The sequence below is a fragment of the Corvus cornix genome, chromosome 1A, assembly GCF_000738735.6.
Source record: "Corvus cornix cornix isolate S_Up_H32 chromosome 1A, ASM73873v5, whole genome shotgun sequence".
NCBI classification, from domain to species: domain Eukaryota; kingdom Metazoa; phylum Chordata; class Aves; order Passeriformes; family Corvidae; genus Corvus; species Corvus cornix.
Window position 1 is genome coordinate 59,415,452 of NC_047057.1, and position 19,938 is coordinate 59,435,389.

Sequence of the window (19,938 nt, forward strand, 5' to 3'; positions counted from 1 at the left end):
TTTGCCTGCCTTGCTTTTATTCCTTTAGTGAATTTGGTTGTATCACTCACTCCATGGTGGTATTTCCTTGGTGGGATGTGATTCTAAAGCCTCTGATCTGGATAGATGGTGGTAGCAGGCACATAAAATGAAGGCTGCAGTCAAAAGAACAAGCCTGCCTCTAAAATGTAGCTGCCTTCCACTGGATAGGCAAATTCTGGCACGTAATCCCACGAGATTCAAGAAGAACAAAGTCCTAAAAAGTGGTAAATTGCAGGATCAAAACATTTTGTGGGAATTAAATTGAGCTGGTTAAAAGCCACATGCACATTTTTGCAATGAATTGAAATATGATTTAAATCTCCACGTAGTTGTTTGTTGCTCTGGAATGCTACTGCAAAAATCAGGTGGTTTTTCTTTCTATGAACTTGGGGCAAACTGCAAGTAAAAGGAGTAGGATTTGTGGTGAGGCCAGTGGGAAGAAATGAGTCCATTGTCCAGAGTCTGCTTCCTCAGCCTGTGGCCAGGAGGGCAGGATGCTCAGCCTCTCCCTCTCCCACATTGCCTGTGCATGCCTGCTTTGAAGTGACCAAGCTCCTGTGTGATGTGTTTGGCCTGACCTCTCCTCCACTGCCATCCAGTAGCAGTTTTCCCCTGAATTTCCAGCCCTTTTTCACCCCTGGGGAGAGCAAAGAGACCCTGAAGAATGAAGAAGAGGCATTTGGGCAGACACGCTGGGGAAACAGCGTGTCATGAAGTGAATTACACTGCCAAACCCAAAGATAAAGGAATAAAACCCCAAAAGACAAACCCCAAGATAAAATAAACAGGGAGAAGGAAAAAAACTCAAAAGGAAAAGCAAATGTTGCTAAAAGGAAGAAACATATGAGCAAAAATAAACAGAAATAGAAAAAACAATAGATGGAAATATGAATTAATTATGAATTATGGAATGAATAGGAATTAATTAAAAATGAATAGGAAATAGGGATTAAATCAGGATGCTGGGGGTCAGGAGATACAGATCTTTCTAGCCATAATCACACAATCTTGGGACCTGTGGTTTTAGGGAAAGTCTCTGAAGATTTCCCTGCCAAATGTCTTGTGAGCCTCATATTTACCAGCTTATCTGCACCAAAGGTAGAGATTCTAAACCGTAACAAGTCAGGGATTTTCTCTGAGCACCATTGAACAGTATGACCAGCAATTTCTGGCATTTAGTAGGCTCAGCTTGGAGCCTGTGAAGGACTGGAATTGTGCAGTGACCGAGCCCTGAACAGATTGTCCAGAGAGGGTGTGGAGCCTCCCTCACTGGGGATGTTCAGAGCTCTCTGGACACAATCCTGTGCCCTACTGAAGCAGGGAGGCTGGACCAGATTCCCCACCGTGGTTCCTTCTAACCTGACCCATTCTGTGCTTCTGTGATTGTGATTCTATTTAAAAGGGTTCTCAAAGGTGAGTTGCATTCCAGCTGGGCAGCTGATGTTCCCGCTGATGCAGCCAGGAGACAGCACTGAAACTTGTGGGAGTCTCAGTGAGGACACTTGTCAGGGAGAACATCAGGTCAGTCCTCTGCTGGGCTCCGGGGGCACTGTGGGAAGGGCATCCCTCAGCAGCAGCAGCTGCATTCAATTGAGACCTGTTAGGGTTACAAATTAAGATGAGTAAAGCTGAGGTATTTACAATGAGGTAAGAAAAAACACTGAGTTTTGCTGCAACCTGCTAGAGAGAGAGAGAAAGGAGTTGATGCAAAGAAAACAATAAAAGGGAAAATGTCTGTCTCCTTAAATGCCTGTCCTTCTGTGGAAATGATGTGGTGCCTAGCTTGGTCTTGCTATTGAGTTTTCTCTAAAAATAAACTGGGTTGTTATTTGAGCTCTTCCAAAATGCAACATGCAGAAACTGCAAGAAGAATTAGGCCACAGCAGTGAAGGAGAGAGGGAAAGGTCAGCAGACAGGCTGCATTTGGCTCCTCAGATTACTCAGGAACCCTTCTTAGAGCAAAAGCTCTGGTTCATCTGACAGAGGAGGACTCAAAAGCATCCCTGAAGAGCAGTAGATTGACCCTTCCAATGAGGGTTTTCAGAACTTGAGCAAAGCTGTGAGTGGGACATAACCAGCTGGAGGATGAGGGATGAAATCAGCATTGTTATCCAGCACACCCAAACAAAAATTTCTCTCAATTTTTCCAGCTTCCTCACATTGTCTCTGAGGGGGGACCTCATCACAATCTGCAGCTTCCTCATGAGGGGAAGAGGAGGGGCAGGCCCTGATCTCTGCTCTGTGTGACCAGGGACAGAACCTGAAGGAATGGCTGGAGCTGTGTCAGGGGAGGGGTAGGGTGGATATCAGGAAAAGGTTCTTCCCCCGGAGGGTGGTGGGGCATTGAACAGGCTCCCCCAGGAATGGTCACAGCCCCAAGGCTGCCAGAGCTCCAGGAGTGCTTGGACAACGCTCTCAGGGATGCACAGGGGTGGACTGAATGATCCTTGTGGGTCCCTTCCGAATCAGGATATTCTATGATTCCATGATTGTAAATTCAACTTGTTTGCTTCTCTGAGAAGCTTTTTGTTCCAGCTCCTTTGGATCAGCTTCTTAGACACAACAAAGTTCTGATCTCTTTGGTGTGCACTGATGGCGATGTTTAATCTCCCAGGTTTAGGTATTAGGGCTTGGCCTAACGCTACAGAGCTTTGCAACAGGAGGGCCTAAACCGCGGGTGTGAGTCTCGTCGGGGTGCAGCAGCGCCAGGGCGAAGGATGGGATCCGTGATCCAGGAAAAGACGAGGGCTGTGGAATGGGAAGGGGCGGCGGCGGGCGCTGCAGAGCCCGGGGGGAGGATGGCCGCCAGGGGGCGCCCGCGCACCGCGCACGGCCCTGAGGGCCCCGGGACAATCCAAGGAATCCCGCGCTGGGAAAGGAACATCCCCGGCGCTCCCACGGCTCACCTGAGCGCCCGCCTCCGCCGCACAGCCCGCAGCCACAGCTCCAGCAGAAGGGAAGGTGTTCGGCCAAGGGGCTGGCTCTGCTCCCTGCTCGCAGCCCGTATATCGCACTGAGAACCAGCTTAAAAACAATTACAAACATTCCCGAAGTCACTTTGCCATGAAAGAAATTCAAAGAACTGTGTTCTCTAGCCGGCCAAATTTGGGGCCTGTCTGCAGCACAATCTCTGTGCAGGACTGGACAGGGTTATGCCTCTCTTCAGGCCAGCACATCCCTCAGAGGAGCATTACACAAGCAGAGAAGTGCAACGGCACAGAACTGAAGAAATTCAGCAAAGGTTTCTGCTGGGTGTATTTGTAAGCACAAGAAGCAACATCAGATCCCAAATGACAGTGGAAAAGGGAAAGCTAATCTAGTAGGCAAGCCACGAGGCTCTAAGTCAGAAGGTACAGGGTTTTCAAGCTGTTTTCTCACAAAGCCAAACTGTGTGACTTCAAAGTCTCTCTCAAACTTTGCCTGAAGGGCTGTCACTTTCGCAAATGGACCTGTATGGAAATATGCACTTATAAGAGAGATGTTAACAGTGTTGGCTCATGTTTGAGACTTGATCCTCTAAACCACGTGTGAGACACAGCTGGACTTTTATCACCGCAGCAAAACGCGGTTGTTTTTAAATGGTGATACAACAGAAATAGGTCACAGCTGAGTCAGTTGGTACTGGGTCGTTTGCAGGAGGGACGGTCACTGGTGTCACCCCTTGAAAATGTCAGTTCTGAGATCTGTGGAGCAGAGGCACTGCAGAAATTTGAGGTTAACACCAAGCTGTGAAAGGAAGATAAAAAGGAAACGAAACAGACACACTTGCATTAAATATTTAGTTTCACATCTAAACAGCTATCAAATGAAAAAAATTATGTTTCAGTCTTCATTTAGAATGTGTTTGGTGTTAAAGCACAAACCAGTTTGAAACTGAGGTCAGACCTCTGGGCAACCCAGAAGAATTTCTCTGATTTTTAGATAGGCTTTATTCTATGTGGTTGGGAAATCCTGAAGGAAATATACTCAGCTGACCAACTAATATTTTGGTTAATCATATTGTCTGTAATCCATAAAACTTCAGCTTTCTGAGGACATCTGAGCCTCTGGTAAGGGAAACCTGGAATTGAGCCAGTAAGGAAACCTGGTCTGACTGTGAGTGTGGGGGATGCAGCTGGGAAGGGGCTCCAGTCCCAGCTCAGGCACTGCGAGTGTCACTCGAAGTGGCTCCGGGATGCTCAGACCAGGAAGTTTCCTTAACACAAGCGTCATGAGATGCTGCGCAACCCAGAGTTTTAAGGTGAAAGCCTCCTGACTGCAATTGCAAAGAGAGAATAGGGTGGAGAAGTCTAGGTGTAAACCTCACACTGCCACGCCCACCACTGAACCCTGTCCCCAGGCGCCACATCCACGCGGCGCTTAAATGCCACCAGGGCCGCTGACTCCACCGTTGCCCTGCAGCCTGTTTGAATGCTGGATAACCCTTTGGGAGAAGAATTTCTTCCTGATGTCCAACCCGAGCCTCCCGTGAGGCCGTTCCCTCTCGTCCTGTCGCTTGTGGAGTGGGAGCAAGGCTGGCTATCCCCTACGGTCACCGAGCTGCAGGGAGCCATAAACGCATCCCTGATCCTCCTTTTCTGCGGGGAGACGTCCCTGTCCCCGCCTCCGGTGACGTCAGAGCGGGACGCGGGGCGGGGGCATGATGTCACGGCGAGGCGCGCGGCGCCGCAGTGCGGGCAGTGGGACCTGCGCTCACCTGCCAACATCTGGGCACATCTGCGCTCACCTGCGCGCACATCTGGACACACCTGCGCACATCTGCGCTCCCCTGCACTCCCCTGCGCCATGGTTCGGTTCGGGCTGACGGTCGTGCGGCAGTGAGTACCGCCCGCGCATCCCCGGCGGTGGCGGTGCCCCGGGGGGCGCGTCCCCCGGTTACGGGCAACGGGAGGGGGAAGCTGAGCAAAAGCTCTCAGGCGGGGCAAGGAGCTCGGGTAGGAATGGTGGTGTGAACATTTTTCCCGTGAAACGTTAAAGAACTGGTGTTTGTGACTCGGGTGGAATTCCTAAGGTGACTTTTTCTCCCAGTCTGTTGACAGAGGTTTGTAGCTGACTGAACCAAGTAACTCCAGCTTCCTGCAGCAGACAGGAGAAAACTTCAGTTTGTAGGAAAGCTGAGCTTTTTTTCTCCTTCAGTATAAGGCCCATGGGCAGCAGGGGAGGGGGGATTCTGTCCCTCTGCCCCGCTCTGCTGAGAACCCCCTGCAGGGCTGCATCCAGCCCTGGGCCCAGCACAGGAAGGACAGGGAGCTGCTGGAGCCAGTCCAGAGCAGGGACACCAAGGGGAGCAGAGGGATGGAGCAGCTCTGCTGTGAGGAAAGGCTGAGGGAATTGGGGTTGTTCAGCCTGGAGAAGGGAAGGCTTTGGGGTGACCTCATTGTGGCCTTGCAGTGCCTGAAGGGAGCCCACAGGAAAGATGGAGAGAGACTCTTGGCAAGGGCCTGCAGTGACAGGACAAGGGGAATGGCTTCACACTGACAGAGAGCAGGTTTAGATTGGATATGAGGAAGAAATGGTTCCCTGTGAGGGTGGTGAGGCCCTGGCACAGGTTGCCCAGAGAAGCTGTGGCTGCCCCATCCCCAGCAGTGTCCAAGGCCAGGTTGGATGGGGCTCTGAGCAAGCTGGGATAGTGGAAGGTGTCCCTGCCCGTGGCAGGAGGTTGGAATGGAATGATCTTTAAGGTCTTTTCCAACCCAAATCATTCCATGAGTCTGTGATTTCTTCTGCTCTGATTTCCTGATTTCCTTGATTTCTTCAAGGTGTGCAGCTCTGCTGCTACCCTTGATAATCTCTGAAACTGGTTCCCTGTAAAGTTCAGAGAACCAGCTGCCAACACGTGCTTGTCATAAGAGGGCTCCAGAGTCTTCCTGCAGCTTTGTTCTCTCCAGCACGGAGGTGTAGATGTTACAGATAAATTGTGCTGCATTTATGGTAAATTTAAGAAATTACTTTTTTTACTTTTATTCCAGATGGCTTTGTCTCATTAAATACTGGTAGAATTGTCTACTTGAAAATGGTTTTTTATTCTTATAAAGTCCTCATATGCATCATTTCGAAAAGAGTCTGTGCTGTACTATGTCTCCTTTTCTTTACATTCAGGCTCTGCTGTCTCTTGTTGGTATTTAATACAACAACATTTTTGAAAATCTACTAAAAAGATGACAAGTTAATTTTTTTTGTTGCTGTTTATAATCTCTTTCAGTGGAGAAACAAGATACAACAAAGACAAGATACTGCAAGGTTAGTAAGAGTTATTCTGTTAGCTGGTTAGAGATGGAAAATCATGGTGAAATCCTGTCACCAACTGCTCAGATGTTATCAAGTAATAATACTGTAAACCTTTAGAGATTTTATGTGTAAGTCAGGCCATGGCTTTCATAAATTTACAGAAGATTTTAAGTCACCCTCCACAGCATATCAACAGATCAACAGTGGAGTATTAGAAGAGTTCCTTTTCTACATGGGGATAAAATATGTTGCATGTAATCAAATAAAATGATAGCAGCACCTTTTACTAAGGACTCCATAGCACTGTGCTAAGTCCCAGTAATAAGAAGCTTGGGAGAAGGGCTTCTGGGAAAAGGAGCTGCAGAAGGATGGATAAAGATCCTGATGTAAAGGAGGCTGTTGCCTTGAGAAGGGAATCTGTTACTTACAATAAAAACCTGCTGTAGGGCACAGGAGAATGAAAAGCAAAGCTTGTCTAAATGCTTGAATTGTTCAGTCCCAGCTCTTTCTAGGAAGGCAGTCTTGATTAGACACATTTAAAACTAGACTTCACCTTAGTGACGCTGGCTTGTACACCCAGAACTGAAGACACTGAGCTGCCTGGATGTCTACTGTAGGAAAATCAAGGCTCACTGCCACAAGGAACCTGGTGGGGTTGTACTCGGAATAAATGAGCTTTCTATAATACTTTGTGTTGTGAGGGAGAATTGTGCTTCCAGATTTTCCTCCCTCTGTGACATTGCCATTTACAATTCTTGCAACAGGGATTTGTGCTCATAATAAAATGAGTAAAGAATATTCCCCTGCTTTACTTGCTTAAAAATATCGATGATGTCTTTTGAATTCCTAGCTCTTTGGGTAAAATGACATGTAGTGGGTTCTTTTCCAGTGTAGAGAGAACATAGCTTCTTTTTTTGAGCAAGCCTCTTCTGTTTTGAGAGGTGTAAGGCCTTTACCATCACGGTGGGGTCAGAGGTCTCACATGTCTGAATTACAGATGAGGTGCTCAGAACTCAATGTTCTGGACTTCTGGTATCCTGTCTTTTGCTGTTGGGTTGTGCATTTTCTGGGTGAAAAGATTTTTTTTCTTTGTTCTGAATCTGATGAGAATTTCACTCTCTCTGCTCTGGTTTCCTGCAGAACTAGAATGAGTTGAAGGTGTGGATGTAGCCATTTGTTACACGTTTGTCCCTCTACCACAGTTCGGGGTTCTCCTGCAGACTCTGAGCTGTGACAGGAGCACACCTGTTCAACTCAGGTTGGATTTCCAAAGTGCTGCTTCTCTCAACACTATTCTCTGAACACTAGAGCTCTGTGACCAGTTACTCTCACAGACTTTCTGTCTGGAAGCAATTTTTGGGAGGTTTTCTGCTTTCCAGCTGGGTTTGTTCCAGCTTGCATGAGCGTTACTGTCAGTGTGCGAGGTGGAGAGGAAGAGACCACAACAAATGGTATTTGCGTCTCATTCTCTCAGCTCTATTGTTGTCTTTCTTACTTACATTTAACAAATCTGTTTATAAAGTTTCAGCTGTGAGATACTTCTTGCAGGAAGCCGACCAGTGACCCTTCTGAAGATGGTCACATTTATTAAATGTAGGTCTCTGTTTTATATTTAAATTTGTCAAAGGTATAGATTAATGTAAGTATCATTGATAATGATCCTTCTGTCTTCCTACACTTTATTCCTTGTTATCATTAAATTTGTGTGACTGAGTTTGGGGAAGACCAGAAGAGCAGTGACTTTTCCTAATGTTTGGCTTTAGTAGAGGAGAAAGATTTTATGACTGGACAGTTTCTTTATTGCTGACATGTGTGGTCAGCTGCTAAATGGTCTAAAATCTGCATGTCTTAATGTTGTGGGGTTTTTATTTTGTAGGCCAAGGAGTGGATGAGCCACTCTCTGCAACTGGTTTCAGGCAAGCAGATGCTGCTGGTTTATTTCTCAGTAATGTGAAGTTTACCCACATCTTTTCAAGTGACCTCCTTCGAGCAAAGCAGGTAAGTGCTTCTTGAGGCAACAATTGGTTTCCAAATCTGGCATTTATTTGCTGTTGGTGATGCAAAACCAGTGCAGTGACACAGCCAAAAGCTGCCCCATCCCTGGAAGTGTCCAAGGCCAGGTTGGATGGGGCTCTGAGCAAGCTGGGATAGTGGAAGGTGTCCCTGCCCACGGCAGGGGGTTGGAACTGGGTGATCTCTAAGGTCCCTTCCAACCCAAACCAGTCCATGATTCCATGATTTGCCATTATTTTATATGTGCATTGGTTCTTGCTAAAGGAGTAATGGGGACTTTGAAGTATCAAACAGAGAAATGAGTTTTTCTCTGAAGAAGCAAACCAGGTTGGCTGTGACATTGTTGTACTGTCCCAGGCACTGTGGCTGCGGACTGTGTTCTTCTGAGGAATGCAGACCAATGCAGGCAAGGTCAAGTTTTGCTGTGGAGTCAGTACAAGGATCATTAAATGTGCAAAGATGTTGGATTTTGTCAGGGATGTCACACCTCTTGCCTTGAAGTAGTAAATATACAATATAGATTAAATAAAGAGGAAAAATGTTAATTACTAAGTGGGATTACATGTGACCTTGTGTGCAGGATTATGAAATACTCAAAATTAGGGAACCAAAACTTTTAAAGTTAGAGATCAGCTATTCTAGAAGGTCATGTCTCTTGTGGAGACCCTGTCTTTAATTCTCTCTTCTGGTACTGATTCTGTGGTTTCAGGAGACATGTAGGGGGTTGAAACTCCTAAGCCATTCTTGTTTGCTTGCTTTTTGCTGTGTTGTCCTGCTAAAAGTCTATGAAGCTGTGCTGTAAACCAGATCAACAAAAAGTAGTATAAATCTCCTTTTTTTTCCTTAAAACATACGCCATCAACATTGCTCATCAGTTTTGCAGTACAATTCCAGAAACTGCTGTAGCAGCACAACTTAAGCAGAAAACAAAAGAGGCAAGGAGGGAAGAGTGCAATAGTTGGATATTTTAAAAATGCAGAATAGCTGCCCAAGTGACTTCTTTTACGTGTGTGATGATATTTTAAAACATTAAGAGTGCTTTCTAACTTTCATAAAACTGTGCTGTGTACCTGTCTTATGGGGAATTGGTTTGGGATTTTTTTTCTTTTATTAGAGGCAACCTTTTCCATGAGAAGCATTTGCACTCTCATAATGTGAAAGACCTGAATTTTTCCTTTGCATACAGGAAGTGTGTTTTGTCATTTTTTGACAAGATATCCAGATGTTGGGAAGGCTTTCCCAAAGATGTGTAAACCTGAAGTTTCCATGTGGTCGGAACTCCCTTTCTTGGCAGCTGCAAGTCTGTGAAGGGCCTGTTACTACACTGTCACTTCACAGCTTGAGTATGAGAGGAATGTATGAGTTCTGTTGCAAAAGAGGAAATTCCTGCATATAATCATACAAATAACTGTGCTGTGCATATACACAAGGAAGTGGATTCTTTGTTTCTACATTGTTCTTTGACAGGAGGTTGAAGTTCCAACATCAGATTTGTCCTAAGCAATGTGCTAAATGTGCCAATAGTACAACAAGACTGCTTATTTGTGCCAGAATCCAAGGAGCATTTTCAAAATGAGTTCTTTAAATGTCGAATTCATTGGGTGTGGATGTTTGCACAGCCCAAACTGTCTGTGAAGCCAGTGCAGCCTTCATGCTTGGGTGCATGTAAGAACCAGGAGCAGGTCAGCCGTCCTCTGGTTCCCAAGAAAGACAAGGAGCTACCAGAGAGGACCCAGTGGAGGCCACAGAGATGATGAGGGGTCTGGAGCATCTCTTTTATGAGGAGGGACTGTGGGAGCTGGACCAGGTTAGTCTTGAGAAGACTGAGGGGGGATCTCATTAATGCGTATAAATATCTCCAAGGGGTGTCAGAGGATGGTGTCAGGCTCTTTCCAGCAGTGCCCAGTGATAGGACGAGGAGCAATGGACACAAACCAAAACACAGAGAGTTCCACTTCAACATGAGGAAGATTTTCTGTACACTGAGGGTGGCAGAACCCTGGAACAGCTGCCCAGGGAGGGCCTGGAGTCTCCCTCTGGAGACATTCCAAACCTGCCTGGACACGCTCCTGTGTCACCTGCTCCAGGTGATCCTGCCTTGGCAGGGGTGTGGACTGGGTGATTTCCAGAGGTCCATTCCAGCCCTAAGGATTGGCTGTGGCAGCCAGGCAGGTGTCAGATGTTTTTTCAGTTGGATTAACTGAGCAGTTTTGTGGAACACAGCTGTGAGTCTGGCCCGTGTACTACACATGAAGAAAGTGTGGACATGATTGCTCTGTGTTCTACTCAAGAGAACATGTTGCTCTTATCCCAGTAAACCCTGCTGCCCACCTCTCATGGGTGCTGTGTTTTCAGCTGGACTTTAAATTGGGAAGGAACTGCCAAAAGATTGGAGCTTTTCTAATTTTGTGGCCTGGCCTGGGCCATCTATCCAATTCTGACAGACTGGTAGCTGAAAAGGTTTCCATTTTGTTGGTCTGGGTTGTTGGATGCTGCTGATGGGATTCACCTTGGCTGTGGTGGTATAAGGTGGTGTGTCTATGTTCTGTCCAGTTGATGTGACTGTGTATTCACTTTTTTAGACTGCTGCTGCCATTCTAGGGAAAAACAGGTTTTGTAAAGATGTGGAAATCAAGTACGATGCAAGACTGCGAGAGAGAGTAAGTGCCAAAAGAATTTGTTATCAAATATTGAACAATTTGAAAATGTAACTTACTGCTGATGAGTATCTCGGCTTATTGAATGGTAGATTTAACAGTGGAGAACACTATTTGATGTATTTTTAATCACTGAAAACTGAACTATTCACATCAGGGACAATAAATTGTTTGCATAATGGTGAAGCAGAGCCAAAATTTAGTGACGAGTGTTGTAACTGTGATGCTTTAATGATTTAAATAAGGTACAATTTAGTCTTTAAGGAGCAGCATGTGATTATAGCATTTCCTGTTTGGATGTTTTTTCTCTCAGAAATTCCAATTCTTCCCCTGAAATCAGCAAGACCTTATTATTTACTTTCAATGAGGAGGGTACTTTTGTGGTTTTGTTTCCTTTTTTCTATGTCTTTTTCAAAACTTCTGAATTGAAAATGGATCCATCCTCTCTTGTGGAGACTTCACAGGTCTTTAGAGAAAATACTGGTTTCTAACATGTGAAAAATAATTCCCTGTAGCCTTTCTGAAAGCAAAGAGTAAATGGCGTTTATCCTCATGTGAAGGGCTATGTACATGTAATGGTTTGGTTCAAAATATCCATTACTTATTTTCCTTCTGTGAGATAAGAATTAGGAGAAAGCAAAGCAGCCACAAAACTTAAAAGAATATAAAGAAGTTTATTAACAGACCTAAAAGAAAGAAAAAAAGTCAGACTAAATCTTCAGAACACTTCTCCTCCCCCCCCACCTTTCTCCCTTCTCCCACTGACAATGTAAAAAGACAACCCTTGAGATTTTCAGTCAGTTTACCCCTTCTATAATAACCTTTTTCAGTTCACTTAGGGAGAGGAGTCTCTCTTGCTCATGCTATGGAGACATCTCCACAAGAAGTTCTCTCATGGCTTCAGTGTCACAACAAGACAGCCACCCAGGATGGTTTTCTGCTCCCATGTTAGAGTCCCTTCCCTCGACTTACAGCTTTCCCCACAACTGCTTTCAAGGGTCCAATCTTGAGCTACTGGGGTACCATTTTAAGGTTGAGCTGTTCAGAAACAAAGGTTCTCTTCACCCATCTCTGGGAGCATCTTCAGCTCCAGGAACAGAGGCCCTTCTCCTTCCCTGGGAGCAAGGGTCTTCATCACTTTGATCTCTCTCTGTTCAAGCTTCTCATCAAATCACAGCTACTTCAACATTTGCTCATTTCAGCACAGGTACTTTTGCTCACAATTACAATAATTTGCTTGTTTCAGCACAGGTACTTTTGCTCACAATTGCATTTTGAGTGCTCCACCCCCCCATGCTTTCATGAAATTACAACAGGTACTCTGATGTATCATAGTCCATCACCATAGCTTTACAACAGAATTTTAGCTTCTAAGCTTGAAGCAACTCCTCTTTCTACTCCCTCAGCATTTCAGCTCTTCCTGCTTCACTGACTGTGGTGTCTTTATGGTGTTTTCTTCACGTGCCTTCACCTTTCCTCTTCCTCTGACTCAGGAGAGGATTGATGTCTGCAGGCTTCATCTGTTCTGGAGAATCTTACAGCACTAAAAGGGTTAATCTCACCGGGCCCCGCAGCTGGAATTCGCCTCCCGCTGTTGGTCACATGAGCTTTGCCGGGCAGCGGCCTCAGATGAATCTCGGCCGCACTGGGTGAGGGCCGGCCTGGCCGCGCCGCTGGCCCGCCCGCACGGAGCAGGGCCACAGATGGAACAGGGCCACTCGGCTCCGGGGTGGCTGTCTCCCGGCCGGCCCGGCCCGCACTGAGGGGGCTGCACCGGGTGATAGCGAGCAGAAGCGGCTGAGATCTCAGCCAAGCCGCGTTGCGGCTGACCCAGCTGGGCCACACTGAGCAGCCCGGCCCCGCTGGCCGCGCCGCGGGCCCTCAGTTACCTGTCCAAAAGCTGGAAGCCAGAGAGCTTTCCCGGGGTTTGTTCGTTCCTAAATGTGGATCACAGAGGTGTGTCAAGCTTCTTAAGCGGCTTTAAAAAGTTGCCAGTATTCAAACTAGCCAGTTGATTGGTTCTGTCGGGTCATAGAGGAAGCTGTAAGCACCTCTTTGCAAGAGAATTACTTCCGTCGCTGGAGCCCTCTTTAACTAAAAACCCGAACTATGCTAAACCATGACAGTACAGAAGCACTTGCACTGTGACCTCAGTCACAAAGACACTTGAATTTTGTATGCTGGGAATGAGTGTCAGTGGAAAAAAAAATCTCCAGGCAAAGATCAGGCTGAAGGTCATGTCGTGAATGTCCATGCTTTAAATGAGATGTTGCTCTTAATGTATTTGTCTACCCAGCATGTATCTATATCTATATCTCTGCTGTTTAAAAGGATATGTATAAAGATATTTCCTCGCCCAAAACTGGAATAAAATGTAAAAGGTAGCTAAGCCTTGAAAATGCAAGAAAACAAAGCTGTGAAGAGCTGTTTGCGCCCTCTGGAAGGGGCACAGGAGACCTGACACATCCTGCCAAACCCCGGTTTTCCCTTACAGAAATACGGTGTTGCAGAAGGAAGGCCTTTGGCTGACCTCAAGGCTATGGCAAAGGATGCTGGAGAGCAATGTCCTTCATTCACACCTTCTGGAGGAGAAACACTGGATGAAGTATGGTATTTATTTATTTTTTTATTTATGCCCTGCTTTCTAGGCTTTTTTATCAGTGCAATTGCAGCTATTGGGAGCTTTCTACTGAGAGCTCAGCCCAACCAGAGATATTTTCTAAGCTAAAAAACACTGCTTGGTCTGGTAACAGTGGCTGCCAAGTGCAGAATCTCTTTATAACTAAAATATTGATTTTGAGACTGACTCCTCATGAAGCTCTGGCTCACAGGAGGATGATAGCAATTGCTCTCTGGAGGGCTGAGGAGTTTGCACAGCAGTCAGTAGCTTACATTGGCTTCTGAGCCTTGTCTGAGAAATCTTTGTCTTTTAACTGAAGTAGTTACGTGTCAGGTTTCTGAAAGGCAAAATCTTTGCTTGCTTCACAGTGATCTTTTCATTCTTCACAAGATTCCCTTCTGGCCTTTCCCTGCAGGTGAGAGAGCGTGCGAGGCAATTTTTTGAATTTCTGTGCCAGCTGGCTGTTGAGTTGGAGCAGAAGGAGCTCAGCAAGCCTGGTGCACCAGGCAGGAGCTCAGGAACATCTGGAGAACAGTTTGTTTTCCCTTGGACAAACCACTGCAGTGAGGCAGAGACGAGCTCTGAGGGCGGTGGATCTTCCACGGTATTAGATGCCAATATTTTGGTGGTGAGTCATGGAGCCTACATGAGGAACTGGATTGGCTATTTTGTTTCAGATCTCAACTGTACCTTACCAGCAAATTTAACCAAGTCCCAGCTGTCTTCTGTCAGTCCCAATACAGGAGTCAGTCATTTCATTATAAAACTTGGAAACGGGAATTTGTTAAAACCTGAAATCACATGTGTCTGTCTTAACCAAGACTCTCACTTAGTGGATGTGGGAGCTGAATGTGTAGCTTCAAAAGTGTTTTAAAAGTCCTTGTGGGGGGGAAATGGGTTTAGATCACCATTTTGCTAAGCTTGGGAAAAGTATCTGTAGTAATTACTGGGATTGACTGGAATTGCTGACACTAAACTGCAAAAAGGGAGACATGCAACTGCTTGCTATCTTAAAAAACACAATTTACATGGTCCTAGTGCCCAGTATAAGTTGGCAGTAGCAAAATAAAACAAATATTCTCTGTTCTCAGAAACATAATACTTCCAGTCACTTGCATATCTGCTCCTACAGCACATACTTCAAACAACTCCTTTGCATTACTCCATAATTATTTTGGTTACCTCCTAGTGAAAGGTTTGGGGAGGGGAGTGGTACCTCAAAAGCTGAGCTATACTGTATTCTTGTTTTATTACAAAATGCTATATTGTAATATGAAACATACATGTTGTCTTAAAATAAATTTTTGAATGCAATAGTAGAACCTAGGAAGGAGCATTGCCCAGTGGGAAAGGTTTGGTGCAGAGCCAGGGGATGTGACTCTGACACTGAATATCTGTGAGACTCTGGGCAAGTCTCCTTTCCATTTGTAAAGTGGGAATGATGATAAACCTACCTCGCCAGGAGTATTTCCTAAGAAATTGTTCAGGTTGTCAAGATCTCTGTTGAAGAGCGCTGCACACAAACACAAGAGTATTTATTTTTAAGCTGTGAGCAGGATGAGGAACCTCATGTGCACGTAGTAATGGTCTCTTTTCTGGAAAAGGAATTTTCTTTCTGGGGTGAGTTGTACCTGGCTGGAATCCTTCTGTCAGCTGCAGTCATGCACTTGATTCTATGAATATTTTTGCCTAGAATGAGGCAAGTTTGATTGTTTGGTGATTGCTGGTGTTAATACTGCATTCTTTCCCCACTGGGGTGTTTGTGGTGTTACAGTGTGAGTTTATCTGGTTTCTGTTATTTATAAGATTCACATATTTTTTTCTTCATTTGCATATTTTAAGCCTGTTTAAAAAAAATATTAAATATTAAAGGCTCCTGAATAGAACTCCCATTTCATCTGTATTTCTTTTGAGGTAAAAATCTTTCTTAATATTCCCCTGTGAAGCTTTTGTTCAGATCACATAACTTCCTCTTTTTTCTTCCTGAAAAACCCCAGGCTGGCCTTTTACTGTGAGAAAGACTCTTAGGGCTGATGTTGTTTAAAACTGTCCATAGCTCTTTTTCAGCAATAAAATAATTCCTTCTCAGTATACTGAAGGAAATAAGTTTTCACAGGAAACGAAAATGGGAATGTATGGACTTTTGCATGGACTCCTCAAGCTCTTTGTGAAATGCGTCTTCCTAGAAGGCTCCTCAATACTAAATTGATGGTCAGAGCCAATGAAGATAGAAAAGCTTTAATTATGACTTCTAACAGAGTTAATGGTCAGAGAGTGGGGCAGGAGTTCTTTCTGAATTTGCCTGTCCCTGGGTAGTGCCAGTTTATTTCAGGCAGGCCACTTACATAGCAGGGAATTCTTCTGTCAGTGCTTTAAACAGCTGAAACTCCCATAGAATTGCCATGTCCTGAATTTTACCAGTCATTCCATCAATTCTTCTTGGAGCCAGGCTGATGGAGTTGAAAATGAGGGAGGATGAGTGGAGAAGTGACAAGTTTTTCTCCCTAAGTCTGTCAGTTTGTCACATATTTCAAAACACACTAGTGATTGGGGCGCTTCTCACTTTAAAAGGCTTCTTTTGCTTTCTTACCTGCTCTCAAGGAGGTAATTAATATTTTGTTCTTGCTGATGATGCCATAACTTAGGAGAACATCTACTTCTTTGTTAAGTGCTTTGCCACTGCTTGGGTAACACTATTCCCAGAGAAATTTTTGACTCTTCCTCTATAATATGCTGTACCTTCTTTTTTTTGTATGTATAGGTTGTTAAAATTTAGACCCAGCCTAAAAAACCTGTGTGATTGTTTTCTTCAACTTACTGTTACTAAATTCTTTCCTCTTGTAACTCTCACACAGGGCAAGCAGATGGTACAGTGGTGAAGGAAGAATACCAAAGGGTGAAACCACTCAGGTTTTCTAAACAGCTCCTAACTTAATGAAGTCACATTTTTCAGTGAAAATGCATCAGAATCTCCCAATTCAGACTTTGTAAAACACACTAAAATGCTGCAAACACATCTGCTAGTGGCCAAGGGAGTACAAGCAGTCAAGAGTGTCATGCAGTTCCCCAGATGTGCTTTTTCCCTCAGTATCTGCTCTTGATGTTGCTGGAGACAGGACAACAACCTGGCCGCAGCCTGCTGTAAAATAGTTGCACTTGTTATTTCTCCTTTGTTATGTCAGATGTCAGGTTCCCTCTGCATTAAAAAGTCACTAATTTTGGAAGCTTCTGAAGCTAATTCTTAAAAGCTGTTTTCTTTAGGTCTATGTATAGTACTCCTCTTTCTAAGTTTTTACATCAACATTGAGACTAAATATTTTTTTGGTCAAGTGACTCTTGTGCATTTGTACAGTAAATCTGTACAGTTTATTGGGATCATGGAAATGGAGCTCTGGTAGTATCACAGTTTCCCTCCTCTAAAGCAAAGATATTTTCTCTATTTCCACAGTTCTCTGTTGAACAATGTTTTCCAGACATAACCCTGCCTTTGCAATAGGAGGAGGTTTTTCCCTTTTATTTCTTTTTTTTCTTTTTTTCCTTTTTTTTTTTTTTTTGGTCTCATTTAGAACAGAATTTAAATCAGATGCGTTCTCTACCCAAGCTTTTGCTGCCTCAGATCCACAGCCCAAATGCACAGACTTAAAATATGTCAGATTTCCCCCAGATATGTCCTGCTTTTGAGGGCTTTGGCTGTGAGCCTGAGGTTTTTGGATCTTTGTAATCCCAGGCAAATGGCAGCTTCATGGGCACAAATGAACTGCACAGTGATTTGTGAGCTGCTTTTCTGGCATCCATGGGTATGGCAGAGCCACTGCAGGGGATATGTGAGTGTGTGGTGACTCCAGTGCCATTTAGGAGGGTCTCCTGTGTGACAGACAGCTCTGGTGTCACCTGCAAACAGCTCTGGGCTTCCTGGGCTGCAGGGACCCCATGTGGCAATGGATTACTTACCTGAATGCCAGAGGCTGGCAGCAGGGCTCCCGAGGGCACAGAGGGTATGGCACAGGAGGGTACTGGGATAAAACCCTGAAATCTTGAGCAGGCTGTTACTGGTCACCAAAGGAATGCACCTGAGGTCCAGGCAGAACTCCTTTGGGGGCATAACTGAGCGTAATACTCTTTCGTTCTGATGCCCGGTTGGGTCATCCAGCCGTAGCTAAATGGGAGCGGGGTGCTGCACCAGACTTGACTGTAGGAAGTCCTGAATGTATTTTGGAAGAGCTTGCCATTGAAAAGTGAATTTACCGAATTTAAATTTGAGGTGAAAAAAGGAGGTTTGATTTCAGAAGGGCAGAAATCACAAAATTAGTTCTAGAATCATGGAATGTCCTGAGTTGGAAGGGACCCACAAGAATCACCGAGTCCAGCTCCTGGCCCTGCACAGCACAGTCCCAAGAATCACACAATTCTACTTCTCCAAAGAAATTTAAATAATGGTTAATGCAACAAATTCTGAAAGAGAAAGTAATTACAGATAAGAGAGGTAAATGAAACCTGGAATCTAGTTAAATGAATTTTTACCGTAAGTAGTTCACTCCAGATTAACTGGGTAGTTCTTTGATGAAGTAACTAATGTATAGGCAAGGGAAAAATGAAATACAATCTTGCTGAATTTTAATTGAAAGCTTAATGCTGCAATGAAACCATCAGCTCAGCTGGAAAAGAAAAATGTTGTTTAGGAGAAAAAAAAAAAAAGGGTGAAGTAGGTATGCAAGGAATTAGTGGGCATAGAAGTAGTAATGTCCAAGGTCAAGCACTGTGCTGGAGTAAAGCTGCTAGTTAAGTCCCTCGGGGGCAATTTTTTGTAATGACTTAGAATAAAATTACAGAAATGTGGAAATATTAGTGAGAAGTCATCATCAATAACTATGTGGGGCAGAATAGCATGCAGAGGAGGAAACTATGAACTTCCAATCTTAAAACTGCTTGAGTCTTCACAGAGTGGGTCAGGCTGGACCCTGACAGTGGCTCATCTGGTGCCACCTCCCTGCTCTAGTAGGGCCATCCCAAAGCACAGGGCACAGGATTGTGTCCAGACAATTCTGGAATATCCCCAGTGAGGAGACTTCACACCCTCTCTGGACATTCTGTTCAGTGCTCGGTCACTGCACAGGACAGAAGTTCTTCCTCCTGTCCAGGGGGAACTTCCTGGGATCAGTCCCTGCCCGTTCCTCTGGTGCCATGGCTGGGCCCCCCAGAGCAGAGCCTGGGCCCTGCTTGGAGCCCTCCCTACAGAGGCTTTTAATTTACCAAGTATCTTTTATCCCAAGTTCTTTGCGTCAGGATCACAAATAATTCCCAGCAGGACTGAACTGACAGACCAGTGCGTTTCCATTGCTTGTAAAAGACATTTCCCAGTAGAGGTGAAAATCCCTTCATGGTCAGTCTAGACCTACTAAGACACCATTTTTCTCATCATCTTTCACAGAACTCTTATATTTGGAGTGCATGAAACACCTAGGAAGCTGAAACCTGTGAGGCTGGAAGTCACAGGGGACAGCAGCACACAAACATTTTCAGCCACTGCTGTTACCATTTATTTGTCCACTCAAGTACTTCTGGAAGGGGGAGCTTGAACAGAGAATGCAGAATCCACCATTTGGAGAGAATGGAAAAGTTTATTGGTACTTTTATAAAAGGAAATAGTGTCTATAATACATTATTATAAATACTTATAAATACTCTGTGGGATTTAAGACCCACTCAAATAAATAAATAAATATCGTGACATAAATAAGTAATGCTTTCTTACTAGCTGGTGATTGCCAGCATCTCCATTGAAGAATAAATTCTTTGAAGTTTTGATACAGTTGCCTATAGTTACAAATAAGGTTTTTTGATGGAAAATCCACCCTGTATTCAGTCTTAGCTTACTTATCCCCTGGCTACTGATAGAGTGAGCAACCCTACTTACTTTGTTCTAATGTAGGAATATAGAGATGGTCTGTAGATTTAACCCCACCAACATTTCCCATCAAAATTTAATGTGGACAGAGCTTTTAAGGATTCCAGTTGTTGTAAGGCAGTTGCCTCAGAGTCCTAGAGAGGAGCTCTGTGGAGTTTCCAGCAATTAATGCAAAATGCAAACTTTGCTGGTGTACTTGAAGTCCAGAGTTCTCAAGGATCGAAAGCCAAGAATAATGGTATAGGGATCAAGTAAAGTCATCAAACTAGAACATAAATAAAATCAGACCTCTCCACTGTATAGACAGCAAGTTAAAAAGTCTTGCTGTATTTTGAATAAGCAAGAAAAAGCACAACTGTCTGCCTGCCTGCAATTCCCTTAATTCCTTAGAATCACTCCTTTCCTTCAGAAATTAATCAAAACCATGATGAGTTTAGAGAAACAAATTCCAAGAGATGGAACTCTTGGACTAATCCTGATCATTTGGCTTGTCC

The 19,938-nt window shown here is 44.6% G+C and overlaps 1 protein-coding gene across 4 annotated transcripts in view; it reads left to right on the forward strand.

Moving 5' to 3' along the window:
* The first annotated feature begins 4,642 nt into the window (after nucleotides 1-4,642).
* Nucleotides 4,643-19,938, forward strand: part of TIGAR (TP53 induced glycolysis regulatory phosphatase) — a 62,370-nt gene continuing 47,074 nt past the window's right edge. For 2 of the 4 annotated variants that reach the window (XR_005604386.1, XR_002047956.2), the window contains exons 1-6: nucleotides 4,643-4,838; nucleotides 6,224-6,261; nucleotides 8,126-8,247; nucleotides 10,845-10,922; nucleotides 13,414-13,524; nucleotides 13,955-14,167. Coding sequence is in view for 2 of the 4 variants with exons in the window: in XM_010410353.4 (XP_010408655.2) it covers nucleotides 4,807-4,838; nucleotides 6,224-6,261; nucleotides 8,126-8,247; nucleotides 10,845-10,922; nucleotides 13,414-13,524; nucleotides 13,955-14,413 (840 nt within the window). In the remaining 2 variants the exon portion in view is untranslated. Of the gene's footprint in view, nucleotides 4,839-6,223; nucleotides 6,262-8,125; nucleotides 8,248-10,844; nucleotides 10,923-13,413; nucleotides 13,530-13,954; nucleotides 15,432-19,938 lie in introns of those variants that run through there. The other 2 variants (XM_010410353.4, XM_039570146.1) reach the window with 2 other exon arrangements.